Source organism: Pangasianodon hypophthalmus, chromosome 11 (assembly GCF_027358585.1).
Source record: "Pangasianodon hypophthalmus isolate fPanHyp1 chromosome 11, fPanHyp1.pri, whole genome shotgun sequence".
NCBI classification, from domain to species: domain Eukaryota; kingdom Metazoa; phylum Chordata; class Actinopteri; order Siluriformes; family Pangasiidae; genus Pangasianodon; species Pangasianodon hypophthalmus.
Window position 1 is genome coordinate 16,417,217 of NC_069720.1, and position 27,890 is coordinate 16,445,106.

The 27,890-nt window shown below is 39.3% G+C and overlaps 1 protein-coding gene across 4 annotated transcripts in view; it reads right to left on the bottom strand.

Annotated features, from left to right (window-relative positions):
• The window catches only part of celf5a (cugbp, Elav-like family member 5a), a 196,065-nt gene that overhangs the window by 26,752 nt on the left and 141,423 nt on the right, over positions 1–27,890 (bottom strand). For 2 of the 4 annotated variants that reach the window (XM_034308831.2, XM_034308830.2), the window contains exons 4-6: positions 14,667–14,792; positions 13,804–13,883; positions 2,292–2,438 (exon numbers count right to left, since the gene is read on the bottom strand). In XM_034308831.2, coding sequence (XP_034164722.2) covers positions 2,292–2,438; positions 13,804–13,883; positions 14,667–14,792 — 353 coding nt within the window. Of the gene's footprint in view, positions 1–2,291; positions 2,439–13,803; positions 13,884–14,666; positions 14,796–27,890 lie in introns of all 4 variants that reach the window. The other 2 variants (XM_026921572.3, XM_026921564.3) reach the window with 1 other exon arrangement.

Genomic DNA, 27,890 nt, shown 5'->3' on the forward strand with positions numbered 1-27,890 from the left:
CAGCTCAATTCAGTCTTTCCATTCTCTTCTGATCTCTCTCATCGACAAGGCTTTTCTGCCCACAGAAGTGCCACTCGCTGGATATTTTTTGTTTTTTGCACCATTGTATGTAAACTCCAGGGAAAATCCCAGGAGTTTCTGAAATATTCAAACCATCTGGTACCAAAAACCATGCCATGGTCAAAATCAATGTGATCTCATGTTTTCCACATTGTGGAATTGATGTGAACATTAACTGAAGCTCTGCATGATTGTATGCATTATGCTGCTGCTGCTGCTACATGATTGGCTGATTGGATGACTGCATGAATAACCTGGGGTATAGGTGTTCCTATTAAAGTGGCTGGTGAGTGTACATCCTAAGTGTATAAATATGCATCCTTGAAGATCCCACCCATGCAATAAAAAAGTACGGTATAGTACCTTTATTACTGAGTGTAACGCAATATATTTTTATATGGTTACTTACAAAGTAGTGACCATGAATCATGTTCCTCTGTCCGTCTAGCATGAAGTGTGTGTAACGTCATGTGACACAGTATGCCGAGTGTGTGGGCAGCAGTTCTGTCTGGAACGTTGAGGCATGGAGACAGTGTCAGAGCTGGAGAGCTGCACACATCTCTGACACACCAGATAAAACTCACAGCCTACCTGTAGGAGCCACACTGGCCTGCCTGCCTGCCCTCTTGTACATTTACATTTCCACACACTTCCCATGGACAACCTGCATTTCATGAATCGTAATGAGTGTGGTTTTATTCCATTTTTTTACTACAGGGCTGGGTAATTACTGTAGGACTGTCTGCTAGTGTACCTCTCACATGGCCTCCCACAAATCTGTGATATGAAAATGAGAGTGATGGATACATCCGCAGAGACTATGCCAGATTCTCCAGTTAATTCACTTCCTGTGCTAATAAAAATGCAAATTAATGTCTACACACCTACTCCAAGTATCGAATTCATATACGGTTAGAGTAAAGTTCTGACAGGCATGAAACTGAGCCTCAACATCCCAATTTCCTTTCTGCTTCTTACATCAGAAGGATCTTAGTATGCAGGCTAAAAATACATGGAGGCTTTTTCGGTGGAATATACCACATCATTTCTGTCGTCGGTGGGAAAAGATATGATAAGAGAATGTGTAGGCAGAAAGAAGCTGTAGAAAGAAGAACAGGAGCAGGAGGAGGAAATAATTAAGTGAGACCAAGAAGATCTAGAGAATTAGAGAAGATGGAGGTGCAGGTGAGATGCAGAAGAAGAAATGGGAGAAGATGGAGTAGCAGAAGAAGTATCAGGAAGACGATAAGGGGGAGCAGGAGCAATCAGGAGGTGCAGAGATAAAGATTAGGAGAAGAAGTATAAAAGATGGAGGAGGAGGAGATTGAAGAGAAGCAAGAAAAATACAGAAGGATAAGATTTAAGGGGAAGGAGAAAGAGGAGATGTATGTTTAGCAATACGGTGGTTCAGGGGGAGATTTAGGAAAGAAGAATGAGAACGAGGAAGAGATTTAGCAGCAGGAGAAAGAGGAGAAAGAGGAGATGGAGGAGCAGAAGAAATGGGAGAAGATGGAATAGTAGAAGAAGAAACAAGAAGACGACACAGAGGAATACAAGCAATATGGAGGAGCAGGGACAAAGATCAGAAGGAGGACTAGAGGAGGTGGAGGGACAGAAGGAGAATGAAGACAGTAAAAATGAAGAAGGTTAGGAATTAAGTGGAAAGAAAAGAGGAGATTAATGAGCAGGAAAATTAAGATGGAAATCACAAGGAGGAGATGGAGGAAAAAAGATATGGTGAAACAGGGTGAGAAAGAGGAAGATCACGAGGGGACGGAAGACCTGGAGGAGATTCAGGTTCAGGAGAAGAAACAGGAGGAGAAGTTGGAGGGCCAGGAAGAGATTTAGCAGCAGGACAAGGAAGAGAAAGAGGAGATGGAGGAGCAGAAGAAGATACAGGGAAAGATTGAGTAGCAGAAGAAGACACAGGAAGAGGACATAGAGGAGCACGAACAATATGGAAGTGCGGAGACAAAGATCAGGAAGAGAACTATAGTAAATGGAGGAGTAGAAGGTGAATGTAGAAGGATCTGGAGGAGATTGAGGTGCAGGAGAAAGAGGTGATGGAGGAGCAGAAGGTGATTATGGAGCAGGAGGGTTAGGAGAAAGTTAATAGTGGGTGATTGATGATGAAAAGACACAGGAGCAGCAGAACAAGTAGGAGGAGGGCAATGAGGAGGGGGAGCATGGACTGAGCACTGGATCTGCTCAGTAGGGATACAGGAACTCACCGCATGTGCGTAGCTGCTGTAGGTGCTGAAGGGCAGCGCGATGGCCGGGTTAAAGATGCCGAATTGGCCCACCATCTGCTGCATGCGCCGGATGGTGCGCTCCTTGTCTGTGTCAGCAAACTTGACCACCAGACTGGATGAGGCACCCTGAAAGGGCACACAAATGGAGAGGATTACTGATTGCATTCTGTGTTTAGTGTCAGTTCCCATTGCCAACTGGTTTGTGTAGTAAAATATATAAATTCAGGATATAAACTTATAAATTTATCCCTAGATACGGATATTTGGAGCACTAAACAGATAAAGATACAGATACTGGCATTACCTTGCACCCACACTGCCAAGGTATTGAGCTTTGTTTCTAGTACATGTGGGAGCTGAAGATAAATTCCTACATATAAGTGAAAAAGAATAAAAGCTAAAATGTCACACAATTCTTTTATTTGTTATTTTATAACAAGGAAAAATTCTGCTCGCAAACAGATTCAACCACAAACTATTAACCCTGTAACCTTTCTGCATCAGGCTGATTGACTCGGAGACCTTCTGACCGTTTTACACAACATTTTACATCCTCAAAGCTTAACACTGCTTTCCCAATGTCAAACGGGTTAGGAAACTGATTTAACACTGACATGACCACTGATGGACATGATCCCATTCTGACCTCAGCTAAGCCTGTCTCCTTCATTCAAGTCCATGATACAAAAGAACAACATCAGATGTGTTTCAATTGTTCTAGTGATTCAGTTGGACCTTCATCTGGTCATCTTACCCTAAATTTAGTAAAGAAATCCAGCCCCATATATTTAAAATATATTTTATGTTCAAATTCATTAACAAGGTAGGTGTCAGCTTACTGGGCAAGTTCTCAACTTTAACCTTCTTTGGATAAAAAAAAATCTGCCAAGTGACTAAATATAAATATGGAACCAAAAGTGTTCATGGGCCATATTCAGACTATTAATATTATTATACCACAGATCTACTGAATTCTTGAATCTGATTGGTCAGAAGCTGTTGATTCATTTTCTATAATTGCAGCCCTGGCAGTAGTTCCAGCTGTACTTCAATCACATTTTATATTAATGCAGGTATTCTAATACCGTAACATTTATACACTGCAAATATGACAGCTTAACAAGTAAAACTATCTAGAACTTAATAATTTCTTCTTGCAGATCATATTGCTAATGGTAAGCACTTATTTCTAGAAAGAAGCAAAATTCTCTTTCAATAAAATAAGAAAATGTAAAGCTTGAAATTAGTAGACATGTCTAGAAATAGGTTTAATAATCTTACATTTGTTTTATTCTAATTTTATAATAGGAAATACTAGATACATTTTAATATATTCAAGATAGTTTGACTTGGTAAGATGTCATTTTTTGCAGTAATATCTCATACACAGGGACGATGGTTGACACTCAGCATAATCCAAGGATAATATACAGATTTAAAGATGCTTTTGGTGATATTGGTGAACATTGACTTCAAGAAAAAAAGAGACTGGTGAGGGAATAATAGTTTATAGGGAATAATTTGTAGGGATTACATTCTGAATTTTAAGCTATTTTAAAATTGTGAAAGGCTGAATAAATCCCACTGTTTTGCAGTCTAAACTCGCAAACAACAAGGTCACAAACTGCATTTTTGTCCTGTCACGTGGGTGACACCCTAGAGTGTACATCTTTCCTCTGTGAAAGTGAATGTAATGTATCTTTAAAGTTGGTCCTTAAGAACCAGTATACCATCTTTGAGGGTTCATTTCCACTGTTTGTACTTTGAAGGACAAAAACTGGAGCCATACAGCACCTTTTTTTTTGACGGTGTATTTTGTCATATTTTTCCAGGGAGTGTTTGAAATGATGAAATGATGAATTTGTGCCTGTACCTGTTCAGAATGAAAAGCTGCAATCCGCAGCAATCTGACAGGGCTGGAAGATATCATCTGAGACTCTCACTGAGATTGCTCTGAGCCTGTTAGCAGCTAGTGGAAGTGAGGAAGCTGGACTCTTAGATGACTCGCCTTTTATTGGCCATGTACACAAACCATGTGTACCATGACATCCAAACCCAATCATTGCCTATCACTATGGTTTAGGGCCAGTTAAAGGGCACAATCCTCCTTCTCACACCCATTGCTTGTGGGATGGTGGGTTTCCTTTCCTTTATCCCAGAGTAAACTAGCAGTGGAGGCTGAGAACACATCAATCACATCTTATTTTCTGGTTCGATGCCTTTGTATTGTGTACGAGTGAGCTTTGCAGGGTTCAACAGAAATAATGGAAAAAGAAATACAGTCCACTCTGTTTTTACTGTTTGAACTGATAGATCTTTTTAAAAATCTGAAGAAGCAAGCATAGTTCGTGGCATTGCATCTAGCAATTGTAGCAAACACAGAGATCTGTTTTGTCCATATATAAAAGACAAAAACCAGGCTTATCCTTGGCATAGTCGATAGTTATTTGCTTCAAGCAGCCATAGCTCCCTCCATCTCCAATCCTCCGCACCACCGCAAGGCTGCACGTCAGTACAAGGACTTATCTCATGTCACTCCAAATTTTTATCACCAAACCTGTTAAAATGATTGCTGTGTGTAACTTCGAGGGAGTCTGTCACAGCGTGAGACTGGAAATATCAAAAAGTGCCTCACGCTGTTCACATTCAACCAATGAAGCATTTTAAAAGCTGGCCAGGGCCTGACTGTTGAAGTAATGAGAAATAGAGCAGGTCTATTTCTTTTCTATTACTCTCTATTCTATTAATAGACCTTTTTATCCTCCGTAGTTATATGCTAAGGTTCTTCAGCTGCTGAACTTAATCTGCAGGTATTAAATTGCCTGAAAGCTTTAACACGGCCGTGCAGTTTTAAATGGACTACCATACTTATATACACTATATACAGAAACTGCTGTGTTTCTTTATCAAGGATGGTGGAACAACAGATCTGAAATGAGTTTTTCTTTGTCCATATAACTGAGGTAAGAGCAATATACCTGGCCAAAAACTAATCTCTGATCAGCAGTCTTTGGCCCCATCCACACGTATACAGATCATTTTTAAAAACATAGTTTTTTTCTGTGTTTTGTTGCCCCGTCCACATCAAAAGCAAGCAACTTTCAACCTACACCTTGGAAAAACTGAAGAAAACGCCAATCAACATGGCTGCTCACAGCATCAACAGTAAACAAAGTAATACTTCTTACCTTCAATTGAATCATAATGTACATACAAGTATTTGCTTTAGATCAATCAACATACAGACATATTATGCCAAAAATGTGGGTTTTTTTGGCATTTCAGCTTCTCTACTGTGCAAGTCGCAGCTCTTAACATTATTCTTGAGACGTCTGACATAACAGTTTATGACGTAAGATCACTGGGCTTATGTGAGCATTTTCAAATGATCTTTGCATTTTTGGGTGGATGGAGATAAACGAAAACAAAGGGGTATAAACTATGTTTTAAAAAATATCTGTATACGGGTGGAAGGGTCGTTATTCTGCTAATTACAATGGAGCAAATTTAACTGTTTGCACGATGACTGTGCACGGTATCAGGAACTCAGTGAGCTTTCCTAACTCTGTAGATGTGAAGGCTGGTTGTATTGCAATGTTTGTTAGCTTATACTCTTGACAACAGGGTTTGCCTCAAAAAAAAAAAAGTATATACCAGATTTTCCTTTCCTGTATGTGTGGTGCCTCTCAGCAAGCCTAACAATAATACATCAGGCCTGCTGGTGCGGAGACAGAGAGACAGAGAGAGAGCGATACAGACAGAGATAGAGAGAAGTGGGTGAACAATGAAGTAAAACTCTCATTAAATTTTAAGCCGCTGAGTGACTGGGAGAATTCCCACTAGCCGTGGGCCTGGAGAAATGGATTCATCTGTGAGAATAAAATGTGCAGGGGAAAAATAGGAGGAAAGAGGGGCTCTGGAATCAAAAAGAAGAGTGTGGAGGAGTGTGTCTTCACAAGACGCCCTTGAACAAGGGCACCACGGTCCTTTTCAAGCCCACAAGGTGTCTGCATGAATGAGGTGTAAAGGAGCTAACTAAGCTATATATCTGATATCATGCTAACTCCACAAATCTGTCTCCGTGCCTTTGCTCCGAGGCAATAAGGTCGGATTATCCTGCACTTGCTGCTCTTCTCCATAACGACACTCAAGCCCATAAAATCCGCTCCAGACTGCAGGTTCGGCTTTTCAGTGTAGTTGGTGTCTTTTGAAAAGGATGCATACATTCATCGCCATTTTGCTTCAAAGCAATATTGTTGAGATTTCTGAGTTTTATATATATTTTCAGTAAACACTGCAAAGACAAGAGATGATTTTTAATCATATAAGTCTAAATGAAAAATGTCAATAGTACCAAACATGCTTAATAATGTAAAAGGAACAAGTAATCAGACTGAAGAAAATTATAATGTAGACATCAGCAATCAATTTATAATTCCATTGTTGCTCCCTAAATTGAAATTGAAATAAAATGTGAGGTACTGTATCTATAATTTCCCATACCTAGTACAATATCATCCCAAAGGTAATGTTACTCGGCCCACCCACATAACTTTATTGAGACTGTGTGTTTTTGCTTGAACTAAATTTTCGTGGTTTAACTGACAGTTGAGTGAAAGTCAACCTGGCAAATGCTACCTTTGTGATCAATCAGTACATTTATGACTGAAAAATCCCAATTCTCCATGCTGGTGTCATTGTATTTAGTTCTGCTTGAGTGGTGAAGCAGGGTAGGAGTCTCAGACAGAGCCATGTCAATCAAGCATTCTCATTAAAGTATGCGTAGCAGTCTGGGAAAATCCCAGTTTAACAAATGCAGTGGTAAAAACAGCCAGGCTGCTTAAAGATGAAACCTTGGTAGCTTTCATTATGTTACTGGATAGTTACATGCTGTTACAGAATGGACATAAGCCTAATCAGTTCAAACTGTAATTAGATACCGTACCATAGTTTTACAATGTTTAAATGTCCCAATAAAAATAACATTCAGTAACAGGAAATTTAGCCAACAGAACAGAACTGACTGAATTAATTTCTCCACCGATGTTAGTGCAAACAGAGATCAGTCGAGGGAATGTCCCAAGTGACTTTTACCTCAACTGATGAGACAGAGACTGATGTGGATGATGCTTATAATCTGTAATGGGAGAACTCATTTCCCATTGTAAAATTCTGTAAAATTTGGCAGTAAAGTTGTTTTCCACGAATAGATTAGGTTATAAATCTTTGGTAGACAGGGCATTTGTTGGCCAAGTATATGCAAAATTCACTGATTACATGCTGCATCCTTTGTATTACATTTGCCATAATTTCCCCTAAATCATCACATCTCAGCAGTATGTATGGAAAAGCTTCCTTAACAAAAACCCCATAATATATTTTCATGTTGGACTAGTTGTTCTCTCAAAATCGGTCTCCATATAGCTGCACCGTCACAAAGAAATACTGCCTTACCCAGCGGCATTGTGCCTCAGGGCATGAGCATGAATTCCTCTGAGCGCAGCAGATCTTAATACCAGATAGCTTCTGTAGTTTAATTTTTCTCCCTATATTTGTTGAGATAGGGCTGATCCCTAACGTATACACACGGCTGGAAATGAGAGGTCAGAGTTTGCACGACCCTAGTGTAATTCCGTCCCAGGACGTGCATCGTACAAGGCTCTTCCTGAATCCTGGCAATTTGCTCTACAGCATGAGGGTGTAAATTTTTAATTGTGCCACGTCCGAAGCGTGAGATGAGGAGTGAAGGAGAGACGGAGGGGACGTGCGTGCCTGGAATGAAGATGCTGTTATGACCAGACATCTGATCTGACCTGTCATTACCCTAGCATGCACACACACACACAATCATACACACACACAAGACAGACGCACCTGCACACACAAATACACAACATATTCAGCTCTAAGGTCTTGCAAACTCACAAATGCATTCACTTACAGTTACATCTAGGCCTAAAAGAATCAAATGCATTCAGTGAGAGCTTCCTGAGATGGGAAATCAGATTAGCGTGTATGGTCCGACCTATACGGATGTGACAGTGAAAGAGAGAGGCAGAGAGAGAGAGAGAGAGCGTGCATGCATGTGTGCATGAATATAATGCATAGAGAAAGGAACTGTAGTGTGCTTTGGCACAGGGATGTGATCCTAGTGAGGGAGGATGCTGACTCTGTGAGCTACAGTGTTTGCATTCAAAATGCTTAAACTTCAAGGCCATTCAATCTCAAAGCAGCTCAAGATACAAATTAAAAATAAAAAAAAAAAACTTTCTATTTAGAATACAATTCCAACTGGCTTTGGACTAGAGCTATGCCTATGAGTGATGGATGGGCACTGGAGCTGAAAGCCCCTCCATAGTTCATAATTAATGCCCTTAAAATTCATTGGTAAATAGCAGTTCAACAAAATTAATGTGTGTCTTATATGTCAAGTAACATAGACAGTATTCTCTGTAGTTGTTGCTTGCTTTCCTAATACAATAATACATATAATTTAACACCAAGATCCTACATGAGGTCAAACAATTCACAGTGAATATTTTTGTTAGCTAGCTTCATATGACACTTCATATTACAGAGGCTTAACATTTTCCAGTGTTAAAAGACTTAATAACCTCAGTTTGTACAGATGGTGGGAGCAAATACATGTTGGCACCAACAAAGAAAAAAAGTTAAATTAGAAACTCAGGTTGTCCCTCTGTAGTCTCAGATGACAGTTCAGACAGTTACAGGGGCTGGTACTTTTTATCTCCGAACATTACAAAGAAAACCACTTTCCCGGGTAACAGCTAACCACATTTAATCGCAACTAACCGTTTCAAACAAAACTATTAATTGTTTACTTTGCTCTGAATCTGGAGCCAATCAGATTGCAGGCTTCAGGATTCTGAATCTTATGGACAGCTAAGTGTACAAATGGTTATAGGTAGAACCTTAAAGTAGAACATCACATTATGTGCACACTCAGTTACTCATATCGCTTGTTGTTTGTCTACTGATGGCGTGTAGTGACTGTTGCTGTTGACACTTGTAGGTGTGCACTATCCAGCATTATTTTAGTTCTGATGAGAAATGGCAGTAGTTATATATAGCTTCTAAAGCTAACTAACTAAACTCTAATTAAATAACACACTAATCATTTTGAAAAATTTACATTTTTTCATGATAGGTTTCATGACTACCTTCACTGGCAGATTAGCAAGATAACTGTACTAATTACACACACCAACTTTATTCCAACCTTTTTTTTTTACTTTGTAATGTCTCAATACAGTACATATTTAATGAAAGATCATATATGACAGGATAAAATTAAAGAATGGTTATCAGGTTTTCTTCCATTTTTGTGCATCAACTCTTTGCAGGTAGGAACTAAAGTTGTAAGGTGGAACTGAAGAAACATAGGACCCCATGTGCCATACACTTGGTCTGAGGAATCATTTGAGCCAATCGTTTGGAATCGTCAAGCCAATCATCAATTTACTGCATCACACCTAATTTGCATAGATTTGAGAAAATCTCAATTCCTGCAGTTGCACTGATGCTTGCCGCTGTTGCTGAATGTACATAGAAATTAATGACATCACCGGTAGCTTTGTCGCTTTCTAATCTGCTCGTAGGGTTCCACATAGAAACAAGAATATTAACTATCCAAAGAACTACATGCAAATATAGCCTTGGCCACCGTTGTTTGCAAGTGGACCGTTATAGAAGGCTCCCAGTGATATTTTATATATCAGCTTTAATTCTTTTTTTTACTATGTTGATCTAGAAGTGCTCAAACCCCTCCTACCATTCCATATGTTCAACATACTGGAAGCCAGGAGGCACTGGAGAACCCAGGGTGCATGACCTTTGATGTTCAGCTGGAAGCGAGATGATATTTCTCCCATGATGCCTCATGAAGAAGCGAACTGCTTGGACTAAACACCAACTCTGCTCCTGAGGAGCAGACCGGGTCAGCTGTCTCACCTCCATACCTCTGTGTGCCTGATTTTTATGACATATTTACTCTATGAGAATGCTATATGCATGTTCAATTCGTCGTCTTTATGCCTCCCGGTTCCTCTGTCTCTTTCTCTCTCCAGCCTTCTTTTTCTGCACCCCACGCTTATACAGCAATGAATAATTCACTAGCCGATTTGGTGAAAGGTGAGGTAAACAAGTCTATTGCCTAATATCCCAGGAGGATGGAGAGAGAGAGCTGTGAGGGGAGGGTGGGGGTGTGTGTGTGAAACAGAAATACGGAGTGATGGTGGATAGCTATATAGCAATAGCAATATATATACAGTCAGGTTCATAAGTATTTGGACAACAGAATCTTTGTAATTTTGCCACCACAATGGGTTTGAAATGAAATGATCAAGATGTAATTGAAATGTAGACTTTCAGCTTTAATTCAAGGGGTTTAACAAAAATATTGCATTAACTATTTAGGAATTATAGCCATTTTTACATAGTCCCTCCATTTTCAAAAGTAATTGGACAAATTAACATAATCATAAATATTAGGATTACATTTAATACCTGGATGCAAACCCTTTGAAGTCAATGACTGCCTGGAGTCTGGAACCTGTGGACATCACTAAATGCTGAGTTTCCTCCCTGGAGATGCTTTGCCAGGCCTTTACTGCAGCCACCTTCAGTTGCTGCTTGTGTGTGGGTCTTTCTGCCTTCAGTTTTTCTACAGTAAGCCACTTAACAACATTCCATTCATTGCCTTAAGAAACTTTTGGGTTGCTTTCATGGTACTTTTTGGGTCTGTGAAGCTCTGTCCTATCAGTTTTGCAGTATTTGACTGAATCTGAGCAGAAAGTATAGCTCTATACACTTGAGGATTCACCCTGCTACTTCTATCAGCAGTCACATCATCAATAAACACCAGTGACCCAGTTCCATTGGCAGCCATACATGCCCATGCCATAACACTGCCTCCACATGTTTGACAGATGAAGTAGTATGCTTTGGATCATGAGCCCTTCCTTTCCTTCTCCATACTCTTCCCATCATTCTGGTACAAATTAATCTAGCATCAGAAATGGTCGGGCTTTTTTTTAGAGGGTTTTTATTTTTTTTAGCAAAGTCTAATCTGGCCTTTGTGTTCTTGAGTGTTACCAGCGGTTTGCATCTTGAGGTAAACTGTCTGTATTTACATTCATGAAGGGTCTCTTGATTGTAGACTTTGACAATGATATGCCTACCTCCTCCAGAGTGTTCTTGTCTTGGCTAGATGTTGTGAAAGGGTTTTTCTTCACCAAGGAAAGAATTCTGCGATCAACCACTTTAGTTGTCTTTTTTCTGGGCCTTTTGGTGTTGCTGAGCTCACCAGGGCATTCCTTCTTTTTAAGAATGTACCAAATTGTTGATTTGGCCACTCCTAAAGTTTCTGCTATCTCTCTGATAGGTCTGTTTTGTTTTTTTCAACCTAATGATGGCCTCTTCACTTGAATCAACACCTCTTTGGACCACATATTAAGATTTCCCATGAACAGCTACTAAATGCAAATTCAACACTTAGAATGAAATCAGTCAATTGTCCAATTACTTTTGAGCTTGTGAAAATGGAGGGACTCTGTAAAAATGGCTGTAATTCCTAAACGGTTAATGCAATATTTTTGTTAAACCCCTTGAATTAAAGCCGAAAGTCTACACTTCAATCACGTCTTGATTGCTTCATTTCAAATCCATTGTGGTGGTGTACAGAGGCAAAACGATCCAAATACTTATGGACCTGACTGTATAACTGCACAGCAATTCACCATTCAGTACCTGTGAACTGCACTTACTTTGACCTCTGTCACACCAAAAGCCAAAGCTTCTCCTCCTTTTGATTTTCTCTCTCTCTCTCGCTTCTCTACCTCCCTGTCTCTCTAGTTAATCCTTTTCAAATTCAAGTAAGCTTTAGCAGCATGTTCAACTCGTTTGTCTTTTGTTCTCTCTGTCTATAAAAACATGCACCCCAATATGGCACACATTGACAGCTTCAGCTTTCGCTGCCAGCAGGAGTTTTATTTAAGCAAACACACAGTTGCAAACGCGAGCGAGACTCCAGTGCTATTTTAGAGTCCTGAATAATGAGTGTGAAGCTGAATAGTTTTGATTGAGTCTGCCAGCATTAAACAGCAGTCTTGTTGCAGCTCAGCGTCCACTCCTCCAGACCTTCTGACTATGCACATATTCAGTAAAATATATATAAGCACTGGTTGCAGTCAAAGCAGCACACTGTAACATTTGGTCTTGTTTGAGAGTTATTTAGTTCCTGTGGCACCGAGGGCAAATGTTTGTTATTTTTCAAATGGCCTGAAACGTATCTGACTTCTTCTGTGGTGAATAATGACAAAGCTGCATGATAATGACTAAAATGCTTATCATTATTATTTTCCTCAATATTCGACAATTTATGGGCTTTAGGTCTTTGAACTGCAAATAAAAAAATGCTCCTTAATTACAATAATTAAAAGATAAACAATTAGACAGACAGATAGATAGACAGATGAATGGTTGAGTGGGTAGAAGGAGTGATAGATAGATAGATAGATAGATAGATAGATGGTTACATGGGTGAACAGATGGATGAATGTAGAGCTCATGATTTAACGCAGAGCTAATTAAACCTATCCGGTGTTAGGTAATTTGCTAACTTTTTTTTAGCTAAGCTAAAATTATTTGTCAGTCATTTACATGTAATAGAGAAAGCCAAAAATCACACTCATGATTATAATATAATTCATTGAGCAGCTCTATAATGAATCATGCTTAACAATGCATAATGATAAAATTATGCATAAAAAGTTTACTCCATATATGATTTGCTTATTGAAGGATCGTCCATTTGATTTGTTCAGAAAGGTGTTTGGTGAGATTTTGGGGATATACTGCCACTAGAGCAGGGGTTCTCAAACTTTTTGCAGTGAGGCATCCCTTTAAGTGTAAAATAAATTCCCTCTGTATGTGATCCAACATTTCAAATATAATTAATAATATTATTAATCATTATTTAAATGCATACAATTTTTTGGCTATTTATTAGAGCCATGAAGGTTTTTTGTTTATTATTTATGAAATTTCCATCAACAGAACATATTAGGTCTAAGTAGACATTATTAAAAAGCTGACTTGCATTTATGGCGGATTGGATTCAAGCGATCAGTCATACAGGCTAATAACTATAAAACCTAAATAAATATAATAACTTTGATAACGGTGGGTTGTGATTTCTGTGACAAAATAAAAAAATAATAATCCAACTCCCTGGCTATGCTTCATGGATCCCTGGAGTTCTCCAGAAGTCCTCATTTTGAGAACCACTGCACTTTCATATCTTTTTATAATGATGAAATATATATGCCTTGGAACTGGTATTACACCGCAATCATGCATGGTTGCACCTGTTTGCATGAGATGTCTTTATTTTAAACAGGAGCGATTGCAGTGAGATGGTAACAATGTCATAATATGGATGAAAGAGGAAAGAGAATGAATGTGTACTCACCGGCATGGTCTGACTGCCGTGTAGCGCACTGATTGCAGACTGAGCTTCAGCATGTGTGGAGAACTTAACAAAGGCGCAGCCTGCAAACAGAGAGAGAATGAGCGATTTTATTAAACATTGTGAAGAGAAGCGCATCAGAACATTAGATGGAGGCACGGGAGCTGGTGGAGCACAGCAGGCTGGTCCTCTGCAGGCTGTCTGCGCTCCAGGCTCAGTGCTCCAGACTGCACTGATTAAACAGCAAAGCTAGTTAGCGCCACATGCACGTCTACACACACTAAACACAAACACGGAACGACTGATATCATTTCATCATTAGTTCACACATCAATCAAAAACAACTCCATGTTCCGCTTCCTGAGGCAGGTAAAAAACCAGCATCCTGTTAAAGCGCTTGAATGATTGATTTTGATTATTCGTTTAATTTTCTTTCAAAACTCTGGAATCTTTCATACTCGAACGTCTTTGGAGAAATCAGAATTGTTTTGACAGTCATCTTTTTCCTCTCATCCATAAAACTGCAGATTCACACAGCTACTCCCTAAGCTGCAGAAATAATCTCACAGCAATTTTCATAAGAACTAGCAGGGGAAAACTACAACTCCCACAGTGCTTTGCTAAATGTCAGGCTATATTAGTGTCTATCAGTGTCCTCAAAGCCTCAGTGGGCAATAAATGGAGTCTGAAAAAAAGGAAAAAAATAAATAAACAGGCTCAGATATGCTCTTATGTTTCCCTTACGGCCATTACATGTCCCTTGTGAAGGTTTTTTTTTTGTATAACAAGCCATTTCAAAGCCAAATAAGATTTCCTGGCAGATTCTCCGCACAGCTATCTTTATGCATTAGCACAAATGGTCCTACCTTTACTGTTCCCATCAGGACCTCTTAGCACAGTGCACTCCTCGATGACTCCGTAGGGCTCGAACAGGCGATAGACATCCTCCTCCGTCTGTTGTTTGTTCAGCATCCCCACAAACAGCTTCCTGTCTTCTGAAACAAAGAGTACACATGGTGTGAAACACTAATCGTTGCTTCTTTTTCCCACTTAACCCCTTGTTCAGCAGCCCAGGCTGGACAGCACTCTGCTTTCTGGACCGTGGCCACCGAGTGAAAACAGGGACCGCTTTGGTCTGGCACATTTAGCTTGTGGAGTGGAGTCTTCGCAGCCATTGTTCTCTGAGCCAAGGCTGTTCATTTTAATTTGAGCGATAATTAGGTTCGACCCCCTACTGAAAAACGTGGCCAGGCCTGTGGGGTAGGAGTGTGAGCACTAAGGTAATGGCTAAAAAAAAAGAAAAAAAAAGGAAAAGAAAGTTATTGGAAGCTGGTGTGCACTCAGACTTTCAGGAAAAGAGAGAAGACAACATAGGCCTTGACTTTTAGTTCCCATAACTGATTTATTATTTTCAGAATACTTTTTATGTTGATTAATAAAACTAATATTACTTAGTTTTCACTAGTAGGGCTTCAATGCAGTATGTGAAACACAATATCTGAGCAACATGAATATTTCCATATTACCAACAAACCCAGGTGATGTACTACTTTCAACAAATATTCAGTATGTCTTCAGGATGTACTGCAGTGCATCCCATAATGAACAGCATCCATTTCATTTTCAGTTGATACACAACATAAGAATAGCCATGCTAATCATGATATGCATGCTAGTTACAACATATGCTATTACTGTATTTACACTATACTCCTGTTTCAGAATTTTTTTCCTACCTTAAATCCTTCATCCACTGCCTTGTTGAATAATTTTTGGCCTTAACCCCAAAATATATTTTGAGTCATATGACCATGAAAACGCTGCCCAAAAATGGCACAATATAATGTCATATATAATGTATGACAGGTTGTGACATGACTGTGTAGTATCAAACATAGTATCATTCTCACATGGCATGTAATATGCTCCATACTATTATGACAAATAGTATGTAGTGTGTGTGTGTCTGGGTTAGTGTCAGTCTAGTCTCTGGGTATTGAGGAGTCTGATGGCTTGGGGGAAGAAACTGTTAGACAGTCTGGCCATGAGGGCCCAAATGCTTCAGTACCATTTGCCAGACGGCAGGATGGTGAAGAGTTTGTGTGAGGGGTGCGTGGGGTCATCCACAATGCTGGTGGCTTTGCGGATGCAGCGTGAGGTGTAAATGTCTGTGATGGAGGGAAGAGATACCCCGATGATCTTCTCAGCTGTCCTCACTATCTGCTGAACGGTTTTGCGATCTGAAACAGTGCAATTTCCAAACCAGGCATGTGATGCAACTGCTCAGGATGCTCTCCATAGCCCCTCTGTAGACTGTGGTGAGGATGGGGGGATGGGAGATGGGCTTTTCTCAGCCTTTGCAGAAAGTAGAGATGTTGCTGGGCTTTCTTGGCTACAGAGCTGGTGTTGAGGGAACAGGTAAGGTTCTCCACCAGGTGAACACCAAGGAATTTCTGTATGCTGACTCGTTGTTCTTGCTGACGAGACCCACCATGGTCGTGCCATTGGTGAACTTGATGATGTGATTCGAGCTTGCTGCACAGTCGCGGGTCAGCAGAATGAACAGCAGTGGACTGAGCACACAGCCCTGGGGGACCCCAGTGCTCAATGTGGTGGTACTGGAGATGCTGCTCCCTTAAATATGATACCCAGATTTACTACTTTAACACTATTTTACATTGTTAACAGTGTAGTCTAAAGAAGCACTGAAGCTGGAAGAGTAATTTTTGCATGAATGTTAAAAGTGTAGATGGATGCATTCTTTGCTGTTGTTTATTAGCATTTAACTATACTAATAGACTAAAAATAGAGATGTTACTATAGAAGAGGCATGCACTTTTTTGAATTAGTGTTCGACTGGTGCAGTATAAAGTAGTATACAGAATACAAGTATACCATTACAAACACAAACAGTGTGTGGAGGCATCATCAGTGAACCTCCCATCATGCCCACATGCCCCTATGGGAGCTCTGTCCGTGGACGATCTAGTCCACACATGGACTCTTTATCCTTTGTGGCAGGATCAGAGGGTATGTTTCAAAATAGAGGTGATGCACTGTGACATCTGTCACAGTGGATTTTGGAGCAGTTATCTGCAAAATCCAGAGCCCTGAACTAGGAAAGAAAAGGCCAAGCTGGTCCTTCTGCATGCCTTTAGGGGACACAATGGGCTTAAGGTGCTCTAGTAAATGTGTCCTTCTCAAAACAATCAGGATGCAAATCTGGCCTCCGGCTCCTCTTGGACATTAACGTATGACCTATATCAATCTCATAACGTAGCGTGCAGCGCAATGATAAATATATCTCACGAGCAGGGCTATAGGATGCAGCTGTCCCCTTTCGGAAATTTCACTGAGAACTCACCTCTGGCTAAATGGCATAATGTTTATGTTTGAGTGCAGCAGAAACACATATTTTCATCAGAGCACAGTGGGAATAAGAATATGAAACAATGGAGAACCTTAAAGTAGTCAAAACCTGGCCTTCGGGTTCAGGCAGAGAGTTTCTGCAATAAAGAATCACCATGGGATCTTCTGTGGAACTTCATTGTTCCTGACATGAAAGATAATCTGCACGCACACACACACACACACACACACACACACACTCACACACACACACACACACTCACACACACATGCCATCTCTCTCTCTCTCTCTCTCTCTCTCTCACACACACACACACACACACACACACTTTCTCTCTTTGGCTCGCTACAATAATAATAAATCAGCACATTTAGGGAGCCCCATTTGCTGCGAGGGTAAATGTTGCTAAAGCATTTAGCAGCAGACCATCATGTGCTGCAAATCTGTTTAATGGGATCTACAGAAGCAAGTAAACATCATATGATGGATCGTTTCCAGCCATGGCCAATTTTAGCAAACAAAATGTAATTAAGCTAGTGTTAGCATTAGTACCTAAACCAACTTATCTATTTCTTGTGCATTTTGTTGCAGATGTGGCGCGTAAAACACACGACGCGCCCTGCCTTAAATTCCAAGCCTAAGTGTTATTGACTGCCGCTCCCAAACGTGTAACATGAGTTTTGATGGAGTGCTCTTGTTCCCCAGCCCCAGTGCCACTGAGGTCCTCTTCATTTTCATCTTCTTTCTAATTGACTCGAGCTGCCTGCATTTGCATAGCTTCCTCCCTAGTGTCCTTGATGCTGGGCACAGCCCCACCAGCTGTGGTGTTGCATCCAAAAAAATTACACCCATCAAGCCTCATCAACTTCACCTGCCATTGATGAGTTTTGTTTAATACTTTGCAAATGAAGCAGCACTACAATGAGAAGAGAATATCATACAGTGGGGCATGGGGGATGTGATAGGGGGAATAAAATTTTGTTTTTTTAAACATTTTTTGGTTTTCCTCATTTGGCATTGCACTGAACAATGAAATTAATAACAGTCTACTGAACAAAAAAAGCACTTTTTTTGTTTCAAAATTTAAGTATGCAAAATAAACAGGTATGCATGAATTATTTATTTACAGATACAAACATCCCCCAAAATGCATAATTTCTGTTATTATCAAGTTCCAAATTAAAACACCCAGTTGTTTATTTAATGCATAAATGGCTATCACAAAGCTTCTTATACACAAACATTACATAAATAAACTGCTCGCATTTGATTCTCATCTTTTACTGTTGTCCTTGTAGCTTATATTTGATTGTCGTACAACCTTGTTGTTTGTGTATAACTGAAGTACAAGCAATTAATCTCTCATTGTTGATTTTCTACATTTTGAAATGGTGACACAGTTTCAAGGGCAGCACTTTGTCCTGGAAAACTGGCCACGACCGAGTCTCACAAGCCTTTTACCACAATGAAGTGAATTCAGCTTTAGAGATGCATTTTCTGTTTTATTGTTTGAGATTGCTGAGTGCCTCCTGGTGGTCTCTCTGTCTTGCGCTGCTTCTTGCTCTCCTGTTTGGGAAGTGTAAAATCGCCTATGCCATAGGGGCTAGGTCTCAGGGAATAACAGACACACTATATGAGAGACCTCCATTCATACTGGTTTACATTCAGCACTGATAATTCTTATTACATTAAACATCACTGTCTCAATATCTGGCAGAAAGGAGCTCTGATAATGAGTCTACAGCTCGCTGTCACTGTTGAGAAATGTGACATTCATTGTGGAATTAGATTTCAAAAAAGGGCTACATCCTGTAGGTCATATGCATGACTGATGTGAACTAAAAGCTTTCACTCCAAAACATGTTTTTCTGAATGTTTAATTTCCCTTTGGTGGCTGACTTTAATTAAGCAGATTGGCGTTTGGGTCAAATTTTACATCTTTCTATAAAAGGAGGTTTTTAGTTCTATTAAAAACTGATTCAGAGAGCATCATGTGTGATGTTCTCTGAATCACACATACTGCTCTCTGAATCAGTTTTTAAAAGAACTAAAAACCTCTTTTTATAGCATCATGTGTGCGTCATGTGTGTGTTCAGCTTGCAGTGTCACGAAATAGGCTCCACAATTACCACTGACCTCGTTCACAGAAACCTTTAGCCACAGAACTGATAGCAAACTACCTCAGCCTGCTATTGCTGGTGAAGAACAGAATACTTTTGATTATTATGGTATATAATGACAGGTTTGGATAACATTAAATCACTGAAAATGTGGCAAAATGAGACACTTAACAAAATCCAACGGGTGACAAACATGAGCTAGTTTCCTATCAGCTAGCTAGCTGACTAGCTGACGTGGTTAATGTTAGTAGTTAATAAATAAAATATTGGTTGTAATGGTATTTTGATTGGCTATTGTTAAATTATACCCTGATAAAATGGCTGTGCTCACATGTCACAATCTTATTTTAATTTAGGATTTTCAGAAGAAAAGTAAATTCTCTCATTTTTTTAATCTTTATTTTCAGTGATATTGTGATATTGATTGATGGGGTAACTTTGAAAGTACAACACTGTCTCCTAAATTATAGACTGAAAGTAAATTATTAATTAAAAATATCATTTTAGGTGAATCATTAGAATGTCCTTAATGTCCTTTAACACTGATTCTAGTTAACCACTTTCATGGATTTGCTTATTCTATGCTAAAAAAAAATGCTTAAAGCTAAGAAGCCTTGTGGGGAAAAAAAAAAAATATATATATATATATATATATATATATATATGTATATATATGTATATATATATATGTCTTGTTGCCTGAAATGGGTTAATGCATTTTTATTATGCATGTTTTCTTAGATTGAATGTTTAAGCAATGATACAAACTAAAGTTGAATTTTAGAAAATTATAAGGGCTAAATGGCACCCCCACATGTGTAATCACTCTAAATATGTTTTTACTATTGCTAATAGTTTTTTTGGGCCTTAAAATGTGTAAATAAATTGATTTGTAATGGTTTAAAATGACATGTTGAGGATGACTTTAGGTTTACATTTATTAGCTCGGAATCATGTGCAAGCAGAATAAAGACTGAGACTTCTCTACCTTCAGGGATTTGTTTAGTAAATAAGCATTTTAAACACTGAAATGTGTTTGGCTATATTTCAGAATGTGAAGCTGTTTTGTTGATCTGAAAGCCTTTAGGGAGTTTTGAATCTCGAGTCTGCATGCCAAACTGCACAATGTTCCGGCTGTGTCTCTAAATTGCCCCCTAGTTCTGTACGTAGTGCATTACTACAGTCTCTATGGGATGAAAGTGTCTTTGAAACGACTGCATTAGGTCACGAAGGGGACGGATTTAGTGGAATATTGGGACAGTTTTGAAAAAACAGCATGTCAACGATTTTCATGCGTGATCCGACTGCCAACCGCTAGCTCACATTAACAAAGGTACGGCTGCTGGCATATTACTTACTTTAGCACTTAAAATGATTAACCTTCATTATGTACTAATGTTTAGGTAGTAGGGATGTAACTGAATATGAATGTATTATTCAGAATCAACCAGTATGTTGTAAACAGATACAAATACAAATATGAATTGTAAGTTTCAGGTTTTTGGGGGTTTTTTGACCAACACTGTGGTCAAGGTCATGGTGTTTAAATTAAGCTACCATTTATTTATAACTTTAGGAAACTGGAAACCAATGAAATTTGTTCTTTTTTTAAAAAAAAATCTCTCCGTTTAGCCCATGCCCACTTCAGGTTGAAATCCATTGCATTGCGCTGTTATTATAATGATAGGCTGTATGCACTATGTATGCACATACTGGAATGGATCACAGCTAAACCAGGTTTTTGACTCCCAGTGTTGTTGTCAGTTGATTTGATTTGCATTGCAATCTGGGTTGCCCTAGAGTAGATAGGGCACCTGTTCGTCCTACATTTTGAGGTGCATTGTGGGATGTCATTAGAAGCCAAAACTCATCCTAGGATAGTGCACTAATAAAGTGGCCTAGGATCAATTCTGCATTGGGACACCCTAGAAAATGGCCGAAAGCCCAATTAGTTTACTACACACGGAGCAAGGTGTCAATCTCCATCCGATAAGCCAGGTTGGGTGTTTGGGGTGGGGGGTGGGGGGGGTGGGGGTATTTTATGAATAACTTTGCAAATGACTGTCTCAGGTGAAAAGCCCTGCGAGAGCGAAGGACAATGAGCCGTTAGTGCCATCCGCTGTGAGCAGCTTCAGGGGCCTGGAAAGGAAATACTATTAATCTAATAGCAAGCTCTCAGGCAAGTGGAGAGCCACTCTTCATCAGCTGTCAAAGTCCAAGTGTAAATTCTGCGGATATATGAAAAAATATTAGCATTTTGATGCAGGAGGACAACACAAGCTGACAGATATTAGGTAGCGTTCAGCTGCAAAATGGGCAAAGTGACAAATTGTGGAGCTTCATGCTGGCAGAAGATAAAACAATGGCAGCAGCGAGCATAACTGCGAGAGTTTGTTGTCTCCTGCCAGGATAGTGGCTGCTTTTAGTCCAATTAAAATAACACAACACATAGACCTCCATCATGTAGCCACGCATAAACAAACAGACAGTTAGGGTGATAGTAATTAACCTATAGCAACACTGGAAGAGCTTAATCCAATTTATTACAAGCCCAGATCTTGTAGTGGTACAAGATCTAATGAAGTACACCGATCCACTCTGCCCTCTTTGTTTATACTTCTCCGTTTCAACGTGGAATGCTGTAATGCAGTGTCTTTACACTTCTTTGGCAGCACTTCCCTCTAATTCTCTCTATCTTTCTCTTTCATTGTTGTTCTCTTTGACTAATAGTCACATTTTGTAGCTTTTTTTCCAACATGTCCAAATCCAGAACCCAGAACTATTTACATCCTGGATACCTGGACCATGGAGAAAAATGTAAAATCAACTTAATAGAGGTGAGAAATCCTAAATGTGGATCAATAGATCAAAATGAATCTTAAAACATTTTGATAATTAGGGATGCATTGATACAAATTCTAGTATCAAGTATCCGTCTGATACCAGGCTCATTTACTTATTGTACCTATAAAAATTGGTCTGATACCACCTTCCAATACAACATGATACTATGTGATGTAAGCCTAGTGTATGTTGTCGTGCTAATGCCAGCAATCTGGATGTATTTCACAATTAATATCAACAGGAGGGACTACAGCAACGTCCAACAATACAAGTAACCTGATAAAACATAAAAAAGCTAGGCTAGCTAGGCAAGAAGAATATTTACAGACAATGTCTGAGTGAAAGGTGAGGGAAAAAACAGCTATTAACCAGTATATTGTTCTTTGTTGATCAGTCATTATCGGTCACTAACAAGGCATACAGATGCAATGAAAATAATTAAAATATATTTTACCTACAGCTCTACTGAAGCACTTTTCCGAAATGAAACGAAACCCGCTCTCTACTGCAATCTGACTCAATTCAAGGTAACTAATGTAGCTAGCTAATGCACTTCAATTGAAATGAGCTAGCCAACATTATGAAGAGCACACCGAATAGCATATGCTTGTGAATACATACAGTACGTGTGCGATATTTATGGCCACTATTTGAACAGGGGAAACATAAACAGAGCTAAAGAACATGCATCATGATTGATTTATCAATACTACGTAGGTTACTCATTTTGGTATCAGTATCATTGTTGAAAGTACCGAAAAATGTACTTGTGTGAAAAAAATGCTACCGACGCATCCCTAATTGAGAGTTGCCTTAAATTCTGTCAAAGGAACCAGTAAAGAAGTGACTCCAGCCATAGACATTAATCAGGATAATTCAGTGACCAACTGATCAATCAATGGTTTACACTAGCTCTATTTACCTGGGCTAAGAAGAATAACCAAATGCAGGGGTACTTGGGTACGTCACAGGCTCATGAGATGGTGGAAATAGCAACAACATGCAAGCATGTCCTGTTGAAAATTGCTTCTTGTGTCTATTACGAAAGACCTGGAGTACAAGTCTCATGAATACTTTGTCAAAACAGGTTAATGAACCTCACTTTTGGCACCTCTCATTAAACAGAAGGGCATCAAAACGTGATTTAAAAGAAATCTTCCTCCTGTTTCAATGAGCCAAATGGACAAAGAAGTGAAATCATGTGAGAATCTCACCACTCTGGCTTAAAGCCATTTTGGGTTAATGGATCTGTATATTTTGTACTGCCAAAATCGTGCCACTGCTCCTAGTCAGTATGGGACTCCTTTTAAGGACAAACAGGGACCAGTCATTGCTCTGCCTAATGGCCAAGTTTCATCATCGTCCTTTTGAGCTGTACTTTTCACAGTCAGTCACCATCCAGCAGCGCCTTGATATGAATACCGCAACTCATCCATCACCAAGCAGTCTACTGGGATGCATCAGAGTCCAAGTGATTTCACACACATACACACACACACACACACACACCACACACCCACACACAAGCCTGCCAAACATTTCATCCAAACTGTGCAATGCTCCGTGCTGTAGCAACTATTGCATCATCTTGCACCGGGGTTTCGAAAGAGAGCGCAAATCACACAGAGATCACTCTCGGCAAGTGGCTGAGACATTCCCTCACCGCTCAATCCAACGGGGTAAAAATAAAAGAAAATCACAGCCCGATTTCTCTCTGAAAGACGACTGACAGAGAAATTTCTCAAGCTTTTCACATCAACGCTGTACTTCAGCACTCACATTTTTTGTTTCTTTTTTTTTTTTTCCACAGCCAGTCCACTTCCTGCTGCCCAAATCCTGGCACACCATCACGTGGCTGGAGGCAGCTTCAGTGCCTCGAATAAACAACATAGCTTAAAAAAAAAACCCTCACAATAAGCTCAGTGAGAAATATGGGGAAAAAAAGAGAGTGAAAGAAAACGTTTTATCTCTGCCATACTTCACTGCAAATTTACACTCGACATGATAACAAATGTGAAATATTACTCATTGCCTGGTGCCGGCTTCAACATATTACCACACGACTCATAAATCACTATTCTGCCATGTGATGTTCATATGACCACTATATAAACATTTACACTATTGCAACACTATTTACTATTTATTGTCTGCCTTCAGAATGCAGGTGACAGGCCTCGTCATCAGGCATCAGGTATGGATTTTTTCTTCATTCCATTTATTGTTTCCATTATATATCACATATGTGGAGTTTTCTGTAACCTTCCATATCTTTGGTAAGTGTTAAACCTGGTTTGTTAGCTAATTATTTTCTAATAGGTCCACTGACACTTATTCATAGGCACTGATTGGAGCATCTATATCCAAAACACACATCATTACTTCTCTCTTTGGTTCTTTCAACATGCTTTCTGATTCATACGTTAACCATGATCTCAGCTTCCCTTTTCATTTTCTGAAGGACAAACTGAAGTACACAGAGACAACAAACTATGGATTGAATATGAATACATTATTCAGAAAGTATGTTCCAAACTAATACATACACAGATACAAATACTATTCATGTTTTTTTCCCCAGAAAGGTTGAAAGGTTTAGACTAGAGGTAGGCATCAGTATTAAAAAAAAAAAAAAAATCACACAAGCTTGAGGGTTTTTATGCAGGCCATTGGCCAGATATGAAGTTCCTGGGTGTGAGCGAAGGGTCAGATATGAAGCTCATAGACAAAGGAAGACCACATTCATTAATGCGAACTTCAGTCACTGCATGAAGTGTTCATTCATTCATCCTTAGAAACTGCCTGCTCACAATCACAATGGATTAAATTAGGCTTATTTTGGGAAATAGAACCAACTGAACTTGTTAGAAAATGTAGCAGACGTACAAACAAAAATAACTGGACGAGAAACAGAATTATAAACTCGAGTGATAGACTGCCATTTCTACCTCTGCAGGAATGTGACCACACCCACGTCAGGTTTAAAGCCAAATACAAATATGGACATTTGAAGCACTAAACAGATACAGATACAGACAGTGGAGCTGCATGACACCCCTACAACAAACTGAATTAAGCAGGCAAAGCAACAGCGCTTGCTTTATGACGTTCTCATCAATCGCTTTATTTCAAAATCCAGAGAGAGCTGAAATGGGAGCAGCTTCAAGAAGAATGAGGAGAGAATGAGGCTAGCACTCGAGATGAAAGCATCCAGGTCTGTAGTAAAAAAAAAACAAACAACAAAAAAAACAAGACTGTAGGCTATATGTTAGAAAGCTGTTCGTTTTCAGCATGTGGGAGAAGTCTGGTTTGTTGGTACATTGAAAAAAAAAGCAACAAAGCAACATGCCTGAAACTTGAGCTTTCTGCAGGAGAGATTACCACACTATAGCTTGGATAGGACCTTGGAGAAGGTGGGATTTTTTCACCGTCCACATTATACCGGAGACCTCATCTCTTGTGGATGCAGTTCTTAATCCATATTCATTCACCTCAATCAGGCAATGTGTTCACTCACTATTCACTTTAATCTTTACTCCCAAAATGGCAGTGTAAACATTTGTGCATGAAGAAAATGCCCAAAAGCGATATATAAACAAATCCATAAATACATAAATAAATATACAAGCAATACATCTATTGCTCTAATTATATAAAACCTCAAATTGAGTTGAGTCATACCATATACAGGAGCCTAAAACAGAAGCGTACTGCATGCTGATAAAATCATCACGCCTCTTCACTAATTCGCCTTTAGTTTAACGTTTTCCATCAGTCCATCACTGGAAACTAGGGTGCTGCAGTAATTTTGCAGGTTGAGGGAGGTGTCCATCATTCACACGGCCTCATTTTCCATATGGACAACTTAACACTGAGGTACACAGACACTGAGGTATGCGGTTTGGAGTTACTGCTTTTGTCAGCGTTAATTTTTGCAGAATCGCATTTCTTGTTAGCATTCGATGATAAATGGAATAAGGAGAAAATATTTAACATGAAAAAAAAAAACGTATTGATTCAAAATAACAGCTACAATTCTCATAGCTAGCTAGAACACTAGAGGAAGTGTGTTAGTACAAATAACGTTGTGACTGATTTGGTCACAGGCACAAGCTGAAAGCATCATATGTGTCATTATTCGCGATAACACACAACCTCAAGTACTGTACTGCTTCTATACAACAGTTTTACAAAGCAAGCACAAAAGTAAACCAATGAAACAACGAACATTGTTTGAAATATCAATTCATATTGGCTCATATTAATGGCATGCAATCCTGACAATATATCTGAAATAACATCATGTAAATTCTTTGATAAATATGAAAGCATCCATAGATGTTTTTGGTTTTGCTGTGGTGTTTCCAAGTTTGCTGCTGTGTTTTTAGTTTTGATGTCATGTTTTTGGTTTTGCTGCTGTGTTTTTAGTTTTGATGTCATGTTTTTGGTTTTGCTGCTGTGTTTTTAGTTTTGGTGTCATGTTTTTGGTTTTGCTCTCCTGTTTGGTTTGGCTGCAATGTTTCCAAATTTGCTCTCGTGTTTTTGATTTGGTGGCACCTCTCGTGTTTTTGGTTTGGTTTTGCCGTCATGTGTTTTTGTTTTTCCTGATGTGTTTCTGGGTTTGTTGTCATATGTTTGGTTTTGTTGTTGTGTCTTTTAGTTTGTTGTGTCTTTTAGTTTGGTTATTCTGTTGTGGTTTTGGTTTTGCTGTCATGTTTTTGGTTATTCTGTTGTGGTTTTGGTTTTGCTGTGAGGTTTTTGGTTTTGCTGTCATGTTTCCAAATTTGCTGATGTGTTTTTGATTTGGTGATGCGTTATTGGTTCTGCTGTCAGGTTTTTGGTTTTGATGTTGTGTTTTTGGTTTTACTGCTATGTTTTTGGTTTTGATGTTGTGTCTTAGGTTTTTGCTGTCATCTGCTGTCAGGTTTTTGGTTTTGCTGTTGTATTTCTAAATTTGCTGTCATGTTTTTGGTTTTGCTGGCATTTCTGTTTTGTTTTGCTGTTGTGTTTTCTGTTTTGCTGTTGTGATTTTCTTGTAAATTTGTTATGCACTAACAGGCCACCATAACATACTGCGCAAATGATACTTGTAGGGTAGTATGTATTATCAGTAGTTACACCACAAGTTTGAATGGAGTTTGATTTGCTTATCTCACATCTAGTCTAGGTCTTAGTACATTTACCCCCCCCCCCCCCCCCCAAACACACACACACACACACACACACACACACACACACAAACACACACACACACAGAGACATACTAGTACAGGTGGACTGCTTGCTCTGTAGAAGAGTCTGGTTGTTTTTTCTAGGCGATGAATGCTTTAGCTAGGAGATTATGCTTCCTTGGCAGTTGTGCAGCCCTTCCTTTTTCCTAACGCTTATTAAAAATGGATTAGAGAGAGAAGGGGAGAGAGAGACAGACAGAGAAAGAGACTCATTCCCTCCTTATCCCAGGCTTCATCTGTGAGCTTCGACAGGCCCATTTGTTTTCATTTACGGGATGTTTTGTTCGATATCTAATGAAATACTGTAACTATCTATATATCGACCAAACCATCAGCCATGATGGCTGTAATTGGTCACCGGCTGTCATTTCACTCCACATCTTTCCCATTTCACCCCCTCCGTGTTTGTTTGATTACATTTGTGCTGTGTGTAATAACAGAGGCAAATGCCTCCTAATATCCACCCACTCTTAGGATTTTTACTGCGCCTGAAAAACCGTGGCTTATCCATTATAAATCTACATG